Source organism: Anabas testudineus, chromosome 1 (assembly GCF_900324465.2).
Source record: "Anabas testudineus chromosome 1, fAnaTes1.2, whole genome shotgun sequence".
Lineage (NCBI taxonomy): Eukaryota > Metazoa > Chordata > Actinopteri > Anabantiformes > Anabantidae > Anabas > Anabas testudineus.
Window position 1 is genome coordinate 10,759,480 of NC_046610.1, and position 22,129 is coordinate 10,781,608.

Genomic DNA, 22,129 nt, shown 5'->3' on the forward strand with positions numbered 1-22,129 from the left:
TAAATATATAAATACCTGTGTCAGTGTCAATTAATGCTGTTCTTTTTTTTCTGCATTACGAATAGAACTAATGAGCCGATTCTTATTCTTTATATTTAAATGAAATGTTGATGGATTTGATTCATAAAACTTAATTGAATTTTTATAAATTATAAACATGTGAACTGTGAAAATGCTGAACTTTTTTTCACTGAAGATTTTCAGTGTTTTCATTGACCAACTTAATTGTATTCTGTAAATATCAGATGCAACAGACTCAAAAAAGTAGTAGTGGAATAGTAGTAGAGTAAGGCCTAGTGTTGTCCTGAAATATCTACTTACACCCCAGGAAAAGATGTTGTCCTGACGGCAACATATGTCTGTGTTAGGTCCAAACCCACTGTGCGCCTCCGTGTTGATGATACCTTCACACATATTAAAATCGCTCATGCCAGGGGCACAGAAGCACCTACTTTTGCCTCTTTAACCGTTACCATTCCGGATTGTTTATGAAAAATTCAACATTCATTCTTCCTGGAAAACAAGCTGAAACACGAACGTAACCACAAACTTCCACCGTCTTTCCTGCCACGAGTTTGGGCTCAGAGAATTTGGCAGCCATTTTGCACAGAACTGGAGAACAGTGTTGAATTTCTGGATGTATCAGTGGACTGTGTTAAGTGACAATGGTACCTACCAATTACCCCTGAGGCCGTGAGACTGCATTCATCATGGCAGCATTGTGGTTACTCATGCAATGCATGATCTTTCTGTTGCACTTCTGTTAGATAAGGTATTTTAGGAAAAAGGGAAATGGGTTTGCTGAACTGTATGCATGTGTGTTGAGTATTTTCAAGATGTCAGAGTCAGCTTTTAAAATAATTTGTCAAATATCTGTGTGTGAAGTTTGCAAAGCATTTTTACTGTATTCTGCATAACAGAAATAAAAACAACAATGGTTTACAGTCAGCAAATACATTTATTTGACCTTTTTGTTAAAAGCTTAGTAGTTAACCGTTATTGGACTGTCAGAAAAACATCTGTGATACTCATGCGTGTTGGAGTGAAAAAAAAAAAAAGTCAGAAAAAAACAAAACAAAGACCTTTCAGCTGAAGACACAGAACATGCATCGGTTATGTGAGGCACTTTCTTGTGATTCACTGATGACAAATCCACAGGCAGAGTCTAGTCAGAGTTGTCGAGTCTGTCGAATCCATGCGGGTGGTGTCATTGTTTGGGTAACATAACTGAACACTGCGCCATCGTCTGTAAAAAAAAAAAACAACAAAAAAAAAGGTTATTATCAGGTTATGTTATTTAGTATTTCCATGTTCATATCACATCTATTGAGCAATAGCCACATTTAGATCATGTAAAAGTTGGCGTAGTGTTAGTCTCATTTTAATACCATATATTTCTAGGAGGTACATTAATGTCTGCAAAGGCTGAAAAAACACAATTTATAAAAGATTTAAATCAAAATGTGCCCGTCATCATAACTCAAATACACTATATTAAATATTAGGGAGCTTTAATTTGTGTGTAAAAGTGTATAGTATCTTTGACTGTGTAATAAATGTTTATTATTTACATGTAAATTATTTATTACATGTACTAAGCTGAGAAATATCTGTGGATTACTGTATCGATCGTGGTGCATATCAAGGTGCAGCACAACACTAAGTGATTCAGCCTCACAAATGAGCTTAACTGTTATTATAGTTAGTTCTGATGGAAATAATTGCCTTCATAATTGGGTGGTGTTTTAAAAAAAATGGTCATGCTGCAGATGGTTTGATGACTCTTTTAAACAGAGTTTAAAGTGGTGCAATAAAACAGACGACACAGGCAGATGAGAAGCCAGTAAGAAGGTAAACAGACTCTCTTTCACAACGTCTCCACAGACTTGCTGAATAGAAATAAATCACCTTAAGCTTGACAACTTACTTTCAAGGTCTTCATTGTCTGAGCCCAGTCCATCTGACTAATCTGGGGTATTGCTGTTAGCAGGATGCTGCTGGCTTTGTTGGCATTCTCTTTCATCGTCTTCAACACATTGTCAACACAGACCTAAAAAAGGGAAAAGAAAAACAACCAAGAGCGATAAGAATCATGGTAATGCAAATTTTACTTCCTTCTGTCAGAGTTACTTTGAATTTCCCTCCAAAAACATGTTTTGATGTGTATACTTCCTTATTTATTTATAGGAAAATGTATTGTGACACTATAGCCAGTCCAAAAATGGGCATTTGTGGCCGCAATACTGTACATGATGTTAATAAAGACACCACTGTGTGATAAAAGCTCCAGCTCTAATTGCAATTATGTTCAAGCATACCATTGGTGATGGTCTAAATCGTATATCTGTTTTCATCAGACAAACTTGCTTGTTTTAAACTTGCTTTAACTTTAAACTTTAAACTTGCTAACTTTGCTTAAAAAAAAACAGAACTTTACAAAAATGCACTGTCCCAACATGTGAGTACACTGAAATATTCACCAACTTTAAGCAGAAATTCACCTGGGCAGTGCGTAAAGAGTAGCATATTGTTTTTCTGTAAGCCAGCTGTGCCCTGTGCACCACTGAGTCATTATGTGTTACTGATAAATATTGAGCCATTTCATCTGCCACGTCTATGACCTGGGAATCACCACATTATTCACACACTATGACTGGTCAAACACCACAAAAAAGGCAGGGGAGGTAGAGGGACTGAGGTGCAAGTGATGCAATAGGTATGTTTAAGTATGTACAGTAAGTACAATAAGTATGCTGTTTCCATATTTAGCAAGTGTCTCGAAGAAGAAAAATCAAAGTGATTCCCATGTTTAGGGAAAAAAATAGGAATAGCTATTTCAACATCATCTAACAAAATCCCCCCTATTCCCACTAAGATGGAAGAGATGTGTCCTAATTAAATAAGAGCTACCAGGAGATGGTGTTCAGGTAGAGACAGGTGCAGATTCCATAGGAGGAGAGAGCTTTCCTACACTTTTTTGTGTTTATTGATATAGTTTAAACTACATTTGAATAGTTTTGTAGCCAGATCTTGTGCGGGATGGAGCCATTATGGTTTACACAGGAACCATTGTCATTGCAACTTTGTTTTTTCTCTCTTTTTTTTTTTTTTTTTTAAATAAGGAGGACATGTCTGTCTTAGGCCTGTCATGACAACAACCCTTGCCATGTGAACAAAAATTTTGAAAGCGCTTACATCAGCAGAAATACACAAAATGACGCAGCATTAAAATAATAATTATAATAATAACAGCTGCATTTATTCTGGTTTGGAGTCAGTGATGGCTCTGAGCACCAACAGGGACATGAAGCAAAAATGTTACCACAGCCTTACCCAATGTGTGACATAGGGAAAATGTGATTGGATAGGGCTGATAAGGATAATGTTACCCAACAGAGTCGTGCAATGAATTGCACAGTTTCCAATAAATTTATACAAAATCTATTTCTGTAGTAAGCTAAAGTATATCACTTCTAATAACCGTAGTACTATTGCCACTATGTATCTTTTAATATTGTTGCCTGTAAATCTTAAGTTAGTTAAGTTTTACTAAAACTGTGTTCACTAAAACTGCAAAGAGTAAGAGTTAATTTATATCGTACTCTGGGAAAGGAGTATTTTCAGTCCTAAGTTAACTTATAAACACTACTCCTAGGAGTGATTCTGAGATGTTTGATTAATAAGCACCCTATTTTTCAAATTCAATTATGTCCATAAAGTGTTAGAAACATATCTCCCACACAGGCTGTGCGCATAGCTCTGTCTGAAAGCCATCTCCTGGCAACTCCTAATCAGTTAGGGTATTTCCAGAGCTGTCCTGCATTTTTGTGGAGATAGGACATTTTCCTAGGTTAAGGCTGATGAATGGCATTTAACCCTGCCGCTACAAGTAGGATTAAAATTGCATCACTAGAGTAACTTAGTAAATAGAGGCGGTGGTGTTATCACCTGCAAACACTGTCCCGATAGATTTTTTTTATCCACGTGAAATATCTTGATAATTCATATATAATTACTCAGCCAGACAGTGTACAGTAAGTTACAACATCATTTCCATCCTGTGCTCAAGTTTACCTCCTGTAACCTTCATTAACCCTCTCCCTTGTATGCTTTGTTTTCATGTCACACTCAGTGTCTAGGTTCATGCTTTTGTGGTGTTTACGAGGATGAAGACAGAGTGAAGCTGATGACTCAGTCTGAGTCAACCTCCTCTGGCTGGGCTTCCACCGGAGGCTGGCAGACAAGCTGACTTGGGGGGGTGGAGGGGGGGTAGGCCAGGAGGTAGTATTAGGCTGGGAGAGAGCAGAGGCGGCGGAAGGATGTGGCGAGTGTTCTGCAACAGGAGGGGGAAGAGGTCAGCTGGAGAAACTCGGAAGTAGAGTTGTGAGTTGGGCTGGATCAGTGACAGATTAGCCAAAAGTCGCCCACGTACGGAATATCAGCTGCATTCACCAGTGGCTGACAGAAAGTACTTCCCTCGGAAGCCATAAGAAGCCACAGATTGTCTATAGTCTGCTAAGGGAGCACAGATGACAAAAGACTGTGTGGAAAATCAAATATTCATATATAAAAAGTAATACTGCCATCATTCAAACACAACAGAAAGTTCAAAATGCTATTTGAAGGAATTTAAACTCTTTAGGATTTGAAATAAAAAGATTTCTCTATTTGTGAGGCACAACATCTAGCAATTTACATCGATAGATTTACATTTCAAACTAGCATGCTAAAACAGTGAGAAGCCCCAAATGCACTCTGGCAGACTCCAGTTAACAAAGGCCTTTTGTGTAAAAGAACTGCGGGTTGGGGTTGTTTGTGAGTTTTTCTGTCTAACTGGTGTAACCAAATAAAATATCGAACTTTTGTTTTGGTCATGTTGTTGATGGTGGTACACGTGACAGATTGGCATCATCAACATGTTTATTTATTAAACCAATAATTATTACCTTTGGACGCTGCGTCGCATTCTTCTCAGAGCTTCTACTAGCTCAACATGAAAACTGGAGGACAGCATGTAAATGTTTTGTTGCACAGCTTAGCACAAGTGGTTCAAACCCATGCATTTTAATAGTGCAGCACAATGTTAAGTTCAAATAATTTGCAGAGTCATTGGCCATGCACCATACAATCTTAGGCATCAAGGCAAACGATTTTGTGAATCACCGATATGACAGGCTCTGGCCAATCCTGTACAAACGGTTTGAAATCAGTTATCTGTTTAAAATGAATGGGGTGTCGGTAATCCATTGAGAATTTGAGAGTTAAGTTGGTAAATAAAGTTATAAAGACAACCTGTTGCCAGTTGAACAATGAAACAAAGAAAGATCAGGCAGGAAATGATGTCACCAAAAGTGAGATAACCAGTGGCCAACACTGACTCATATAAAACAACAAGGTCTCTAAAAACATCAAAGTGATCAAATCGGCTTGTTGGACCTCCACCCTGCCACTCACCGCCTCCTCATGTTCCTTCCAACAGTCGTAGTCCGTTGCCATGGCAATGCTGGCATAGCACAAGCCAGCTTCCTTGGCGAGGACCACCTCTGGCACGGTGGTCATGTTGATGACATCAGCACCCCACTGGCGGAACATCAGGCTCTCTGCCCGCGAGGAAAAGCGGGGTCCCTCAATGGTCAGCATAGTCCCTCGCACATGGCACTTGATGCCCAAACTCCGTGCCACCTCGATCAAAACCTGCAGAGGACAAAGAGTTAGTACCTCTCTGTCTAACAAATAGATAAAATCATAATGATCAGCATCATCTTTACAGTACAACATATGTTATGACAAAATACTCAAACCACAGAGTGCAAAATTACAGAAACAGTAACATTGGAAGTAATAAAAAAATGGTCAAACAATAAGGGTCAATTTTAGAGCAAAAATATGTGCAATAGCCAAGGACGTACAGGAAGTGAGATGTGAAATGGAGTACAAGCAGACTTGATATCACCTCTCTGGTTCTGTTGCAGAAAGGCTCAGCCATGGGGATGTGACAAACGCCAGCAGGACTTGTCGGCTGTCCATCATACAGTGTCTGAGCCCTCTTGGTAGTCCTGTAAAAAATATGAAGACAAGAAATACTGTGTGTTTATACTGTTTTGGCAATCCTATTTGCATAAATGAGGGGACCAAAACATTAGAAAAACTCTTAATATAAAACTACTCTAATACCTACTATTGGACTCCATTAGATTGAATAGGAGTTTTTCAAAAAGGTGACAAGTTTCAATAACCCAACAGCTCTTAAACAGCAATCACACATTGTAAAAGAGTTAAGTCAGAACAACTGTCCGTGAGCTTCCAGCTCTGCTGAGTCACCGGGGTGAAGATGGCACAGGAGAACTGTGCACAAGGGACTGACTCACTTAGTCCAGTGGCTGTAAAACAACATGGATTTTGTGCATCTCTCTAGCCTTCATTTATATCAGGGTATCATGTTACATATGTTCATTATGTAATGATGAAAAGGTTTCTCAGATACTGTCAGTACTGTTTTTTTGACTAAATAGTAAACCCTTCCTTCCATCTTCCCAGGCATTAACAAGCCACAGCCACATTATATCAGACATCTAAAATATTCACATGTCGTTTGTCAGTAATCTTTTTATATGCTGATGCCCAAACCTATCTCTAACGTATTCCCGGCACTGAAAGATTAATGTAAATAGTCAAATGTTTCTGGTGGCTACAGTTCCTCCCAGCAGTATGTAGGATAAACGAACACTGAGTACAATGCTTGTTTATACTAATTGAGTTACTGTGGCCTGACATTAGCAATGTCAATTCAGAATCGGTTGGTAAAGAATGGCTCCCACAGCATATAAATGTCAAATATTTAAATTATTCCTAAAATGCAAAAACATGTGCTAGGGGCAGCTACATTCAAGATATAGTCTGGAAATTCTCCATCCAATTTTTATCACACATCCATTTTTAATCTGGTTTCACGTGAAAGCTTTGGGAAAACCACAGCACTATTTAGATGTTATTATGACATAAAATATAGTTTCTAAGAATTAGTTATAAATATTTAGGAACTATTTTGGCAGGTATGGTCAGATTGGTTTGTTTAGCAATTAGCCCATGGCTACTTTAGGTTATCTGAGTTTTTTAAAAGCATTATACAGTTTCAGTTTTTCACATTTCAATTTGTTTTCGATTGTACTGCTAAAGTGAAAGTGAAACCAAATAAAAATTAAGTCAAATGATTCAAGGGTCAAATTAGGAGGATTCTGATCCAAAAGCAGGCCTTCGTGAGGCAGTAAATATTAAAACGCAACAAAGTCATCAGCACCAATATGTAGTAACCAAGTGCTTGGTTTGGAATAGCCAGAGAAAACAAGTAAGCAGAGATTTTGACATAACTGTGGAAGCCTTCAGAAACAAGTAGTCACATGTTGCAGGACAAGTCTGAGCAAGTCCCAACAAGCAGCTTCCTCATTTCTCATAAACGGGTCTCGCCTGTGCTTGACACTGGTAGTTGGTCTATTCGTGGTATTCACCAGCACGGGCAAGCAAAGCCACAGATAACGTGATCAAGTCCTTTACAGGGGTACACAGTGGCATGACTGTGGAAAGACCATTCACCAATTTCCCAATTTCATCAGCTGTATGCCAACTCTGCAGTAACAAATAAGAGATGCTATTTAAACGGCATGTCTCCCTGCATATCTGAGTTACTGAGTGTAATTTGTGCAGTAAGCTAACTGACAGAGTTTTCCTATTTCCCATGAAACAAAAGAATATTCTCTGGTTTACCAGCAGGTTCACCATCCAGCGTGTTTATGGAAATATTCATAATCACCTACTGCAATCTGAACCACTGAGAGAGAATACCGGGAGTGTCACATGCTGTGGTCACTGGAAAGCTATGAATGAGCTGAGCTGCAGATTCTGAGATAATTCTCTGGAAATATCAATTATAGCCACTTAAAAGCACCAATATAGCAACTATTATGGATGTAAAAAATATACACAAAAAACATATGGTAGCTATTACCTCAATTCATTGAATAACAAGTGATACACTAAATAAAAGATGAGACAGGAAGGAGCCCTGACTATTTACAAAAATATCTCTGTAGCAGAGATTGTGACATTCAACCTGATCACCACTTTGGTTAACACCAAAGAGGTGCACAGGTTGAATGTCACATTTTTAAGCAAGCTGTGACACTGGAGAACCCAACAAAACAGCTCAAGTAACGGTGAACTGTCCTTCTTACTGAACTGGATAGTAAATAAATGTGAGAAATGTTTCAAACGTGGTGAGTCAAGTCCTCCCCCCTCTCACTCAGCTATCTGCACTCCTGTCACAGAGTAACAGAAAACCTGTCAGTGATCTGTGTGGGAAGTTGTTGAATTGTTGAAGAAGACCTCCTGTGCTATCATAACTGGTAACAACTCTAGACAGATGCTCAATCTACTAAAAAGCACCAAATGAAGACAGCTAGAAAAACCAGTCATTTAATCATCATTGAAAATCGCTGTTGCCATTTCATGCAAATAAAGTCAAGAAACTCAGCAGATTAAATCACAAACAGATCAGTTAATCTTTGCAGTAACATACATTACTGTCATGTGATGTCATACATGATCGTTTGTTTTTATTTTATCGTAACGCTGCAAAGACCAACAAAGATTAAATAGAATGTAAGCACTATGGGTTAGTGATCTTCAACAATGTGAAAGATATGAAATGCCCCCTTACACATTTGGATAGCGGTGGGCTGCTTTGCCCAGTTGTTTTAACATTTGCCCGGAATGGCTCCAAGTTCTCAGCAAATAATTTATCAACATTTCTCATGATGATACATTTCGCACATATCACAGGAAGAAGACTGGATTCTCCCTAAAGTTAAAACTCTGGAATTAAGCTCACACAGATGGTACCATGTAAGAGGCAATTTGGTGGCCAGTCGTAACGCAACCTTTTCATTTTTGTGAGGTTTAGCAGGGATTACCGGCTTCCACTTTGAAAAAGGGGAAAATCTTTTTGAAAACACAAAGTAAACTGTTTAATTCTTATGAGAACCTCAGTTTCCTTCCCTGTTCGTTCCCATTTCCCAAAATAATCTGCTTGCTGTTGTGGTTACATTCCACTCACCTGTCAATGAACTGGTCTATGATGACAATATCCCCCGGCTGAATCTCCTCTCGAAGTGAGCCACAAGCTGTGGTTACCAGAAGATGTGTACATCCCTCTTCTCTTAGTGCCCAAATATTGGCCTGAAAGTTGACTTCAGAAGGCATAATAGTATGCTGTCTCCCGTGCCTAATGGTTGAGATACATTAGTATTAAATCTATATATTGAATTTCACATTAGTATCTCACTAAATTGAGTAAAAAAGATGCAGACTAGGTATTCTGTACAGTACAATATATGTGTGAAAGTTTTTCCACTAGATGGTGCCAATAGAGAACACACTTCACAATTTGATCCTAAGTAAAATATCCCTTATTACCTTGCAAGAAGCACACACTCCACATTTTTTATCTTCCCCAAAATCAAAGCATCAGATGGCTGTTTTAAAAAAAACAATCACATTGTACATTAAATCACTGATAATAACAAATTACTTTATAAGCAAAGTATGTCAGTTAGAACACATTAGTGTCAAACACTAATTTGTCTAACAAGAAACATCTCTAGATCACAACCTTCCCATATGGCGTGTCCACATAACGCTCGGTCCGTCCCTCCAAGATATCTGGATCATCAAGGCCTGAACCGCCGATTATTCCAATCTAGATAAAACATTTTAAAATAGTTATCAACTTTTTGGTCAGTAATTTATTATCAAGTGTCAAACTCCACACAGCTGAAAACACACCGTTTTATGGAAATCACTGAAATTTCACAAATGTGACCCTAAGCCTTTGAGAGGTGGTGTAGCCGAGTCTCCAACTGTACGCATTAATGAAACATTTATTAACTACAGCACTTTTGCAGGTGTTAGAGCATCCTGACAATGTGAACTGATGTTTCTGGTGCTGCCGTTGATTTACACTTCATCCTGCACTATTTAGCCTGTCCTCAGTGGAAGGGTAAAATTATCGAAAATTACATTTTAACCATCATGTGTTTAGTAGTAATGTCACCTTATAATAAATTAGAAACTCCTCGTAGTCTCGCTGTATGATGGATACTTTCAGTTATGAACAAGATTATAATGCTGGCATCACTTATGATGATGTTATTTCTTTCAGTGTGACATTACTACTTTTTAAATTAAGGACTGGTTAATTAGCCCCTTGAAGATGCAAAGATGCACCCCAGTTTAACAGGCTGCTGACAGTTTTGCCGGTTCAGAGTTCAACACCACATGATAAACACATGTTACAGTGGCTGCACCTGGGATTAGCTGCTCACCACTACCACATGTACCGTTGTACAGAAGCATTACAGTTAAGCTAGCATGGGAGCATTAGCTTCTCTCCTAGAAACCGTCGTTCTCTAGACTTAAAGTAACTACAGTTTAGCTAATACGATGCTCACAGCTAGGAGCTTTTCTTTCTACACTATCGCATTTGCCTCTAACATAACGTTACAGATCTGACTTGGTATTAAGTTAACTAGCTATATTTTCTCACTGACTTCTCTCTGTCATCGAATCCAAAAACGATGTGTTTGTAAGACTTTAAAGATAATAGTATTTAAAGTTGTTACCTTAATTGGCGGCGTAGACGACATGATTAATGTATTCTTGTCTGTAAAATTTAAAATTTGAAGGTTTCAAGTTTTGAGGAAGACGCAGAGTTTATAAAGTAACGCTTCTCCTTCCGGGTATTGACGAGCTCTTCCGTTTGCTTTCAAAATAAAGGTGTGGCGATAATCCTAAGCCTGCAAGGCCACATTAGCTGGTTTGATCTTTATCACTACTGAGCGTTTCCCAAAGCAAACTGTTTGTACACTTTATATTTACTTTGCACAAAACCGTTTTCAGTTAGCTACAATACTAAAGTCAACAGTACTACTACTACTAAATCTATATTCTGTTCTCATTTACCTGTTTCAAACCATGACGCTGATCATATGTTCCTATAGATAAAGATGGATGCTGGAAAGAAAAACCTTTGTATGTAGAATATTGTTATTTATGATAGCAGACTAAAACGTTTAAAACAGGCAGAGTCGTTATTTATGCCTAAAACATGCCTCAAAGGCATTGCTATAGGCAGCACCACTTTGTGAAAGGTAAATATCTTCCTAAACATCACATACAAGCTTAGATCTTTAGTGCCCATAGTGACATCTTCAAGGTTCAGGTGTAAGAGAATATCAAAAAGATCAAATATCGCAATATTCTGTATGATTGTATTAATTGTGTATGAAATGGATGATTGTCAAAAATACTGTATCGTCCATTTTGTGTTGTGTTTAACCTACATAGAGAGACTACTTTTAACAATCTTTAATACTTTGAACAATACTGCATATCGTGGTGTATTCTCTACACTAATATATCGTCTTGCCTCTACGCTGAGGGCATCTTGAACATTAAAACCCCTGGAAAATTGCTGGTCACCCCACTGCCCCCTTCCCAGAGAAACTACCCTCTCTTTAATTAATCATATTCATTTCATTCAAACTATACAGTAATCTCCAATTAATACATTAATGCAAAACTTAATTAATAAATAAAATCACGAGTGAATAAATAAATAATGAGTAAAATAATTTTACAGCCCTGTTCCCACCAGTTGGAACTGGGGTGCTTACTCACGTCGAGGAACCTCAATTCCAGGCCCCGCCTGTGGGGGCAGTACTGGGGGGCTCGTTAGTCTGTTGAACAGAGATTCTGTCCGTCGGTTCTGATGCGTCACCTTGGCCGCCATGTTGGATCAGGGAGTCCGCAAGAGTGGGTCTAGAGGCAGAGGTTTATCCACAATTAAAATCGCAATAACTCATCGGATTTACAGTAGATTTTTCAGCAGTTGGGCTTGTTACAAATGACAGAAATATATTTATGATACGGGGATAGTTGTTTAAGTTTAATATGCGGATTATTTTATCAAAACACGTATTATTTTCTATGTTGTGACACTAATATACTGTAATATTTGTAATTCTGATTTTATTGTATTGCTGTAAGATGAGATGAGATAGATTTTCTATTAATCCCACAGTCAGAGACAAGTACAAGAAGAAAAAAAATTAAAGATATGTGCATTTTTACAGTGGTTTGGGATTATGGTTTTGAGTATTGAATATTGCAACTCCTGTGACTATTGTCTGTATTTGAATACTGCATATTGCGTAACACCTTAAGCTACACATAATTGTATTATTATTTTCTTATTGCATTGATCCTTTCCATTCTTTAAACATGTTTTCTGCTCAGTTCTGTCAAAATCTTCCACCTTTTTTAACAGCTGCACAGACTATTTGTTAAGTTCTTTCTGCTCAGTGCTACTGTCCATATCTATCTTTTGGAAGGCTATGAACAAAAAGTTATATTACATGATTCTGTATAGTTTTGTAGTGATTTTGTGTGCCACCATTAGAATTTTACTGGCCCCATCTGGCCACCCCTATGAAAACTTGGAGCCAATGCTTGACTTATACCTGCGACAAAAATGAGCAAAAAGCCAATATCTAGATACATATAATCAGAGAGACTCTCAGAGTAACAATCAACCCATATCCGTCGAAATTTCCCATGTATTTTAATAGCAGCTACCTGAGGCCTGCAAAGTCTCTCATAAGTCCGATGTTGCCTGTCAGCTGCACTAGTGAGGCGTTCAGGGAGAGTACAGAATGTAGGTTAGGGGTAGGTTAGATTTAGGTTAATCATTTTTATCTTCATTTAATATGAGGCAAAAAGAGAAAGAAATAAAAAAACATTAGCATACAAATCAGACAGCCTCACCATTCTCTAAGGAGCGACATCAGTCATTAAATAAACCCATATCGACCACTGTTGTTTTGTATAATAGTTTAGTAGCACAACCCAAAGACATTAATTTTATATAATTTATGACAAAGAACATCAAAGGAACTAAACAGAAAACCATTTCAATTTATTTTTAAATAAAATTCAATACAAAAAGACCCCATTTTGAAATCCAAACACCATCTGTGAGCAAGTAAAATTCTACAAACAGAAGGTAGATGTTGTGTTTCCTCAAGAATTTAGTTGACTTATGATAACAAAACATAATCACTGTAATCAACATTATACCTGAGAGCACATGGGAAATAAAATACACCCATTACAGAAAATTAGTTTTCAGAATTAGAATTGATGCTTGAAAAAGATGTGCAACTCTCAATTATTCAATTCTACCTTACTAATAGTGGCACGTTGCATGTAAAATGGCATAGTTTTACATGTTAATTGGCACAGTCAAAAACTAGATGATATATGTCTAAAGTAGTAATTTATCCAATGATGACCACCCCCAGCTGAAGAGCAATTTTTGTGTCTGTTACATATGCTAGTGTCCAGTGATGTGACACTAGAAAATACTTAAAAGTCTTGTTTAAACAGATGTGGGTGTTCACCATATCCTAGGTCTAGTGTCCTTAAACATACCAAAACATTGTTTTGCTCTTTAATACTGCTGGATGGCATTTTCAGCTCATACGGTAGGAATCTGATCTTCTATATAACTATGCCACAGAGTCCGGACGAGTGGGGTCTTCTAGGTTATCTGTGGTATTACCTATAGGGTTATCCTTATTAGTGCCGTTTGCCTGGGTAACACTGTCATCAGCATTAGAATCACTGTCACTGTCACTGTCACTGTCAATGGTTATGACACTGGGTGGATGCTTTTCTCTGTGTTCATTACTTTTGTGCCTCTTGCTTTTCTTCTTGTGTTTCTTCTTTTTCTTATGGTGGCGTTTGCTCCGTTCATACGAGTCATCCTCATTGATAAGCTCCACACTGAGGCTCCTGCTAGTCTTTTTTGATTGGTCTTTGGACTTTTTGTGATGCTTCTCTTTGCTCTTTTTCTTGTGTTTTGTTGATAATGTGGAAGAGTCACCTTCAGGATGAGAGTTGGAAGGAGTGTTTTTGGACGCTTCCTCCAAATGTCTTGTTTTGTATTTCCTCTTTCCACCAGGCTTGTCATGGTGGGATTTCCTTTTTGCTGAAGGAGAGTGACTGCTGGAAAAACTCCTAGATCGTGAATGCCTCCTGTCACGTCTCCATGAGTCCCGGCTGCGGCTCCTGGAGCGGGAGTATGAAAGCCTATCTGAGTACTTCTGACTACTGTAATAGTAGGACTGCCTCTCTGTATAATGCACCCGACTATCACTTCTCTCTTGGCTATAATGGCTATATGACTGATAGCTATGATCGCTGTCCCTCTGTTTATAATTACTGGCATATTTTGAATACATGTCCCTGCTGCTGGAATAAGAATAACCTCTTTCTTTGGATACAGTGCTGACACTACTGTGGGACATCACTGGGCTCCTGCTAGAGTGCCTGCAATCTTTACTTCTTGATGTCCTCCTCCTCTGTCTCTTGTGGTCTTTGTCCTTTGAGCAGTGCCTCTCCTTAGATTTCTCCCTGTTCGACTTACTGGATGTCTTGTGTCTGCTAGATTTTGAAGAGCTAGGCCTTTTTGAATGTAACCGAGAGTGGTCTGTTTCTACATTTTGTGACTGTCCAGTGCCATTTGATTCACAATTCTGTGAAGCTGGAGGACTGAGACTGGAGAAGCGAATGTGCTGAGCAGAAAAAGGCACTTCTTTACTATCTTCACTGGCAGATTCATCAGAGTCAGAGGAGAGCTGAACCAGCTCAGGGGTCCTCTCTGCTGTTGGCTTAACAAAACCTACAATAATACAGTCATCACTGTCAGAAGTCAAACACTCGTCATTGTTAACTTCACCCTGAGCTACCTCTGTTTGGTTAGGTGGGCTCAACTGCTGTGGAGAAGCCTGAAATTCTGGTGTTGCCTCTTCTAAACTGCTATCTGAGTCAGTGTTTAGGACTGACAGGTGCTCTGTCCTGTTCTGTTCTGCAGTTGTAGAATACGATGGCCCAGGTGTCTCATCATCCCACATAGAGTGCCTCAGAGTAGATGCGGGGTCTCCTGGGGGCTCAACTGAGTGTTCTTCATCCTCTGAAATAGCTATAACAGATGAGTTGGAGCTGCTGTCTTCATTTGAGGAAGGGGCTGGACACTCGTAGACAGCATATTGGTCATAGGCTTCCATATTAAAAGGGGACTTTGCAAAGCTGATGAATTCATGTAGAAAGTGCTCAGTGCGCCCCTGGAGAAATGGCCGAAGTTCTTCCTGAATAGCTACATCCTCCACGTCATAACGTGTAATACGTGACATGATGATGTGTTGAACTATGTTGACCAAAGAGCCGTGGGCCCCATAAAGCACAGTGAGTTCTCTTTTTAGCCAGGGGATCAGTCTATGTAGGCAGGCAGGATTTCTTCTGTAGAACTCAGCTGAGGTGTCTCGAGAGCGGCCACCATCTCGAACAGTTCGAACCCTCACCCCTCGTCGGTACAGTTCCCTCCTGAAGTTTATCATTTCCGGTTCTCTGATACTGTTCACAGGCCTCCCTTCATTTGCAGCTCTCCTCCTGGCAATCAGCCTCATCATCATGCGCCGGATGTAGCGGTCCTGCGGCTGCTGGGGAGAGTTTGTTGAGGCTTCAAACATTACTCCATTGTCTGGAGGTTGGGAGGTCCTCCTCTGCATCTGTCGATGGGCTCCAGTAAGAGTTGTGCGGTATCTAAACCGTACTCCACCAAAAGTTCCAAAGGAACCATTATCTGATGGCTGCAGGTCATACTTCTTGAAGTCTTGCTCTGATTTTATACTGTGATAGATTGAATGAAATGGCTGTTTGCATAGAGGACACTCAGCTTTGTTTTTGGACCACTCATGAATGCAGCGGAAACAGAACTTGTGCAGGCAGAGATCCAGGTAAGAAATGTTGTTAAATATGTCCAAACAGATGGGACACTTGGAATCTGGTGACACATCTGCCGACATTGATTCAGGGGTTTTCCTTCTGCCATTCTTCTGTCTCTGCTGCAGAGCAATCTTGATTGCTGACATGATCTGAAATAATAAGTAAAAGAGGGTTGAAATTGGAAATTCAAGTTAAAGCAGTCATAGTGTAACCTGTAAAGTGCTGTAAAGCCTGAAAATCAGACCTATAAATTTAAGTTTACTGCTATAGCACAACATAGTAAATAGAAAATAGTGTTACTTGAAAAAGTTGTAACTTAAGCTTTTTATTTTTCACATGCTCAGCTTTTGTTGATACAGTGAGATCGTCGTTAGTGGTGTTGTTGTAAGGGAATGTTTCAAATGTAAAGAAGATACAAAATTGCAAATATCAACTATTACTTCAGTAATATATACCAAACCATTTAAAGTCCCCAAAATCTCTGAAAACTGAATGTATATCACAGCGTGTACTTTTTGCAGTTTTGGCAGTTGGACAGTCTTCATTTAGGCATTCTTAATGTTTCTTGTAGTAATGAACATTTTCTTTTTATTAAACTACAATGTACACAACAAAGTACTACAACCAATGAAATGTGGTTCTGCATTTCAAAAAAATCTTTCTCGCCAAAGATACTTAACTGTTTTACACTAACAACATTAAATACACTCGGGTACACATTCCTGCTTTGCAGCGTTACAAGTAGCTAGTTACAAACATAATGTGTCCTATGTAACCTCGTTATGATTAAAATACCTTGTAAAAACACTTGTTGTATAGAGAAACATTGAGAATGTGTTATGTATTGTTATTACGTGATACATAGGGTAAAGAAGATATACTAGCACAGTCCAACAGGACACATTAGAGCCTGTATCGTATTCTTTAGCCGTTCATCTTGATAGATATGTACGCAATGAATATTATCGGGATAAACATACTCTCGCTACTAGATCGATACTCCACTTCGTCCTTCCCTCGACTGAGCTGTTTTCCCTTGGTTAGCTTAGCACGTTAGCTTAGAGGGTTAGCTTACAACTACTACCAGCGCCGCCTGTTTGTACGAAGGATTTTAACGTCAGAGATGTTACACAGTTGGCAATAGGTCGAATCTAAGTGCTGACATTATAAAATGAATCTGTTATAAATAGAGCGATGATACCAAAGACAGAAACTGAAAACTCGAAACTTGGTTAGCTAAAGTTAGCAAAATAGCTAGCTAAGTAGGCTGAGATGCTATCAAGCTAGCTCTCTAGGCTAGGACCTCTACAGCTAGTATACTAGGACGTTTGAAGAAAGTTGTGTAACGTTACCTCGGATTTTACAAGGACGTGCGCACTTGACAAGTGAAGATTCCTCTTCGTATTGTACAGTCCCACTGATTTCTACATAACTGTCATTACTGAGAAGCTTTTTACAAACCAACACCCTGGCTTCGTACCACTTCTTTCATGTCATCCTCTAACGTAGCTGTTACATGAGTTTCAATTCAAACTATTTCCGTTTGTCAAAATAAAAGCACTTTCTTCGCATTTAGCGGGGGAAAACACCCATATATCCTTTACACATATATTAAATCATAAGAAAAAAAGTTGGGTAAAAAGTGTGTCTCTTTTAAAATGTGTGTCTCTTTTAAAATGTTACTTTTAGATATCTTATAGAAGTTACGGTAAGCTATAAGAATCACACTTCCGGTTAATAGATAGACAAAATAAAAGTCTACTTTACCCTGAGTCCTATTTTTAGGATGCGTGTTCTCAAACCGGTTTTATAGAAATCTAAAGCATGTCAGAATTATTATCTGAGTCATATATGGATTAATTCAATAATTATGAGACACTCACTTTCACTCACGAGTTTTCTTTCTCTGGTCTGTATACATCTAAATTTTAAAAAATAACCTTACCAGTTGTGTATCAGTTGATGCAAAATATTTTTTGTCAAGAGATTAAGTTCTTTTATCTTGCAATACATGTCATCCTAATATTCTGCTTTGAAATGCAAGTCATGTGCTATTAGACATTTCATTATTTACAGGTAAGAAAGTCCCAACCAAGGTTAAACAATTTTCTCTTTAAACTTGTGTGATCCGACAGTGAGCTCTCACTTGAGCAAAACCATAAGTTAAGTCCACAGTAATTATTTTAATTCGTAAAATCAGCCACACTCATGAAAATATTTGTAATATTTTATTGGCATATACACAGTTTTTACAGCAGAAACTAAAGATAATTATTGAAATATTTCAACTTTAGTGGTGACCATGGGTCTCGGGGAGATCTGGAACAACTTCGCCTGTCTCCAGAATGGTGTCGCCCTAAGCACAAAAACAAGGTTAAAAAGGTTTTACAATTTTTTTTCCCATGGAGATTTCTAAGCTATCCCAGGACTAGGTCAAAGTATCTTGCTTGCATGTGATACGACTGTGGCACACTTAGATCTGCCTAGAACTGGTAAAGAAAGTTAAAATCTAATTTAAGCTTTACCTTTTACAACTTTATATACTATAAGTTAAATGACTAAAAGATAAAGAAATGCATTATGTCTGAACAAACAAACTTTTAGTTATACAGTCATACTTACTGGGAACAGCTTGGGTTTTACTTCCACAATTCCATATGGCCTTTGCTGTAGAGCACAATGACACTTTTTTTTAGCAGGCCCAGTGATCAATACATTGTTAAATGACTCAATTTTCCATTTCTGAAATAAGGCTGTAATGAACTGAGTAATGTATGCAGCCTTTGCTTGTCAGATGCAAAAGAGAATAAAAAACAGATTAAAGTAAAGTTTTTCTAAAGTTATCTTGCTTTTTTAGTAAGTCACTTCATGCTACATAAAAAAAAAACTAATTACCACTTTAGGTACATAAAATGTGAAGATTTTCACGTATGCACATTTCTAATAGAAATGTCCCTGCAAGAGATATACAACTAAATACAAAATTCAGCTAATTAGAGACGTGTAGAAATAATGTTTATAATGAAATTTTGTACACCAGATATGTAAATCATATTTAGCTTGGTCTATGTCCTGCATATGGTTCTTTACTAATACCACAAATCATCAAATCATGTTGAGCATTTCAGTTGACTTACAGCAATATGGTATTTCACACAGTAGTGAACAATCCAAGCGGGTATCAACAGCCGTGTTAATGTGAAAACCCCACCTCTGTATGCTTTATAGGTCTGTCAGGAGATAAACATTAGAAGCAGGTAAATATTGATAAAAGTATATGACAAATCAGAGTGTTTATTTGACTGCTACAAACAAGCAACACATATTTCCAATGAGCCACGGCTGCCTTAAATTCAATTCATAACAAAGTCACTTGTCTCTCGAAGGGCTCGTATATCATTGTTATATCACTGTGGCCCGACTTTAGCTCAGGTTCAGTCTAGTTTTTAATTTTGTTGGGACCAGATGTCAACGAAATATGATATATCATTGAAACAAACATTGAAAAAGAAGCTTTGATTGTTTGCCATTTGTCCATGATAGATAACTTAAACTAAGGGTCTCATATGTTGCTCCAAGTGTAAAGCCCTCAAAGATATTTACTAGTAAATTGATGTTTCCCTAATAATTAACTTAATTTAAACCTGTTAGAGAAGATAAACAAAGGAATATCAGACCATTAGAGTCTGTAGCATACCCAATTTCAAGTTTTTCTCACATACAGTACTGTGCACAATGCAAATGAAATCTTGGTGTTTACATTCTTATCCATTGCGATATACTCTGAGAGTATCTGCAGCATGACAACAAACCCAGACAAGTCACAAAGAATGATGTTCACAGACAAGAAGTACAAGGTGTCCTGGAGGAAATGATTACGGCCCCCACAGAGCCTTTGAACTTTAACTTTAAACAGGTTAACACAATACAGTGCAAATGTTAGACAGTGCTTTACACAAACTGAGTCACAGGCCACAATGCTGGCATAAAAGTAAGAAATATTCAATGTTCATACCTCACTTTCTCCTTTACGCTACCAAAATAACTAAAACGATAAAGTCAACATAATAAATACAAACCAATGAGTACAAGTTAATATTAGACAGCAAAAATATAAATACTGAATTTATTTGTGAAGGCTAGTTTGTTACAGCGACATAAACAAGCCTGCACAGTAAAGAAACCTGTCACCACGTTGACTCCTCAGCTGTAACGTTATCGCGCTGCAGCGCAGAGTTAGCTTCGATAATACGGACGTTAATTAGCTTCCTGATACTTCGCGTGTAAATACACTGTACACGGACGTGCTTGTTATGGTAGCATGGTATCCTATTAGCCTTAGCAGTGCTACGAGGACTCACGTAAAGCCTCCACAGGCTCTGGGGCTTCAGAAAGGCTTCCCAAAATTTGGCGACGGGGCCGAGAGGCTTAGCTTGTATCACGGGCTCCCTTGGGCTGAGCTCCTGGTCCTTCAGCCACTGCCTTCGGAGCTTTGTAAGCTGCTCGAAACGGAGTTTCTCGTCTGGCGTGTACCCAGACATTGCTTATTTCTGAATTTTCAACCTCAAAAGGACCTACAATGACACCATGGAGGACACTTCCCTTTGCAGGCAAGTGCACCAACGAAGAAGGAGAGGAAGCGGAAACGTTGGACTGTTCAACTCATTGTAGTGCGACACCTACTGCACCGGAATATAATGTGAGGCATGCTATTTATTTATCGTTATAGTTGTTATCCTTGTTGAATCATAAAAACCGTGAAAATGTTATGTTGGAAGAATGACAGAAGCCTCTCAAACTGTATGGTATGGTTAGTGCAGGTTTGTTTATAATTTCGCATTAGTGGATTCAGACAACTTGCAAGGTTAAGACAGCGTTTTTTCGATTATGACCATTTATGACACAATGTTTTGCAGATTCGAGCCACACATCATCAGTAATCAGCATTCTGACTAGCTGTACTATTGATCTTTCTCTCAACATTTCAATATTTTACTCAATTTTGTTATGTTAGTGCTCAGCTTAGACACCAGAGGGAGAAAACCACAATGGGGGCTGGGGGGTTGGTTGTATACATCAAACTCCGTTTATTGAGTGTTATTATAACAGTTGTATATGTTTTCTGTGGCTCTCCATGAGCTTGGGGAAGTTATTCAGGCAGATATGATAAATCACAGCTTTATGGAAGTGCAATACAAAGTATGTTAACAGATGCTCTTCACTCCTTATTTGAGCTGATGTAACACCAACCTTATTATGTGGTGTTGGTTTAAAAAAGAATATGCAGTAAAATATGTGGGTGTCTAAAAACAATTAGTCCAGTGCACTCCCATTTTAATGCAAGATGTCCATGTTTATTCCGCTGCTTAGCGTCTGCGCCTGGCACTTCGCCTGCGTCTGCGAGCTGCAGTGGACTTTGCAGGTCTCCTGCGTCTGCGAGCAGGCCGATAAGCAAACCTGGTACCGTGACAGGGCATTGTAAGAAAATTACTTCCTGGTTGCAATGAGCCTCTATTTAAAACCTCCCTGAGGTACTGAGAAACGTTCACATGACATCACTGATGATGTCACAATGCACTATAAACAATCGTAAAAAAACGTCATCGTTTCTCCCTCAGGTTCAGTCCTACCTGGCTAATTGTATGTAATTATTTGAAACAGCAAATGGACTACATCTCATTTAGTTTTGAAGTGATTTAGGTGATTTACTTTCTCGTCTTTTGGACCACTTTTCACACCGTAGTGTGTTTACTTTAGTCATGAGTTTGTAAACTTGGAGCGTTTTGAGAAAACTCGTCACGTAACGACGTACGTAACGTCAAACCACGCGAGAACGTTCTCTCCGCTTATTGGTCAGCTGTGTGTGCCGCGGGAATAGAAAAAGTAAATCCCGGAAGAAGATCCTGTGTTGTGGATTACTGCACGTTTGTGTGACAGGATATTCAGATATTTTATTAACATTTACATTTAATTATTTGGCAGACGCTTTAATCCAAAGCGACTTACAATTGAGGTAAAAAGCAAGGGAAATATCTAAGCTAAGGGGAAGAACTTTAAAGTGAAGTGCTCTAAGAAGGGCTGTTTCAGTTGCATAGGGTCTAAGTGCAAGTTTGTTTGTTTTTGTTTTTAACTAAAGGTTTTAAGTGCAGAGAAATATTCAAGTGCAGGGAAAGGTTCGAAAGAGTGCAGTGGGTGAGAGGGATTGTAGACCTGGGAAGGAGTTCAGGTAGGC

The 22,129-nt window shown here is 38.5% G+C and overlaps 3 protein-coding genes and 1 long non-coding RNA gene across 5 annotated transcripts; all 4 read right to left on the reverse strand.

Moving 5' to 3' along the window:
- Window positions 1–938: 938 nt before the first annotated feature.
- On the reverse strand, window positions 939–10,824 carry mtap (methylthioadenosine phosphorylase). Its single transcript, XM_026359830.1, has 8 exons — window positions 10,674–10,824; window positions 9,665–9,751; window positions 9,469–9,527; window positions 9,110–9,277; window positions 5,954–6,056; window positions 5,455–5,694; window positions 1,928–2,050; window positions 939–1,246 (listed from the first exon to the last, which is right to left on the reverse strand). The coding sequence occupies exons 1-8, from the start codon at window positions 10,695–10,697 to the stop codon at window positions 1,208–1,210; spliced, it is 843 nt and encodes a 280-aa protein (XP_026215615.1). The 5' UTR covers window positions 10,698–10,824; the 3' UTR covers window positions 939–1,207.
- LOC113161958 lies at window positions 3,098–5,444 on the reverse strand. The gene is made up of 2 exons (XR_003298783.1): window positions 4,433–5,444; window positions 3,098–4,333 (listed from the first exon to the last, which is right to left on the reverse strand). It is a non-coding gene; the product is annotated as an uncharacterized LOC113161958 (long non-coding RNA).
- A 909-nt stretch (window positions 10,825–11,733) lies between the features above and the next one.
- Window positions 11,734–17,423, reverse strand: toporsa (topoisomerase I binding, arginine/serine-rich a). Of its 2 annotated transcripts, XM_026360697.1 has the most exons (4): window positions 17,250–17,423; window positions 13,673–16,046; window positions 12,688–12,731; window positions 11,734–11,871 (listed from the first exon to the last, which is right to left on the reverse strand). In XM_026360697.1, the coding sequence occupies exons 2-4, from the start codon at window positions 16,041–16,043 to the stop codon at window positions 11,827–11,829; spliced, it is 2,460 nt and encodes an 819-aa protein (XP_026216482.1). In that variant the 5' UTR covers window positions 16,044–16,046; window positions 17,250–17,423; the 3' UTR covers window positions 11,734–11,826. The 2 variants fall into 2 exon arrangements, with proteins under 2 accessions (XP_026216482.1, XP_026216483.1); XM_026360698.1 differs by lacking the exon at window positions 12,688–12,731.
- Window positions 17,424–18,111: 688 nt separating this feature from the next.
- Window positions 18,112–20,535, reverse strand: ndufb6 (NADH:ubiquinone oxidoreductase subunit B). The gene is made up of 4 exons (XM_026358789.1): window positions 20,259–20,535; window positions 19,035–19,127; window positions 18,520–18,564; window positions 18,112–18,253 (listed from the first exon to the last, which is right to left on the reverse strand). Exons 1-4 carry the CDS (start codon window positions 20,436–20,438, stop codon window positions 18,188–18,190), a joined length of 384 nt encoding a protein of 127 aa, XP_026214574.1. The 5' UTR covers window positions 20,439–20,535; the 3' UTR covers window positions 18,112–18,187.
- Window positions 20,536–22,129: the final 1,594 nt, after the last annotated feature.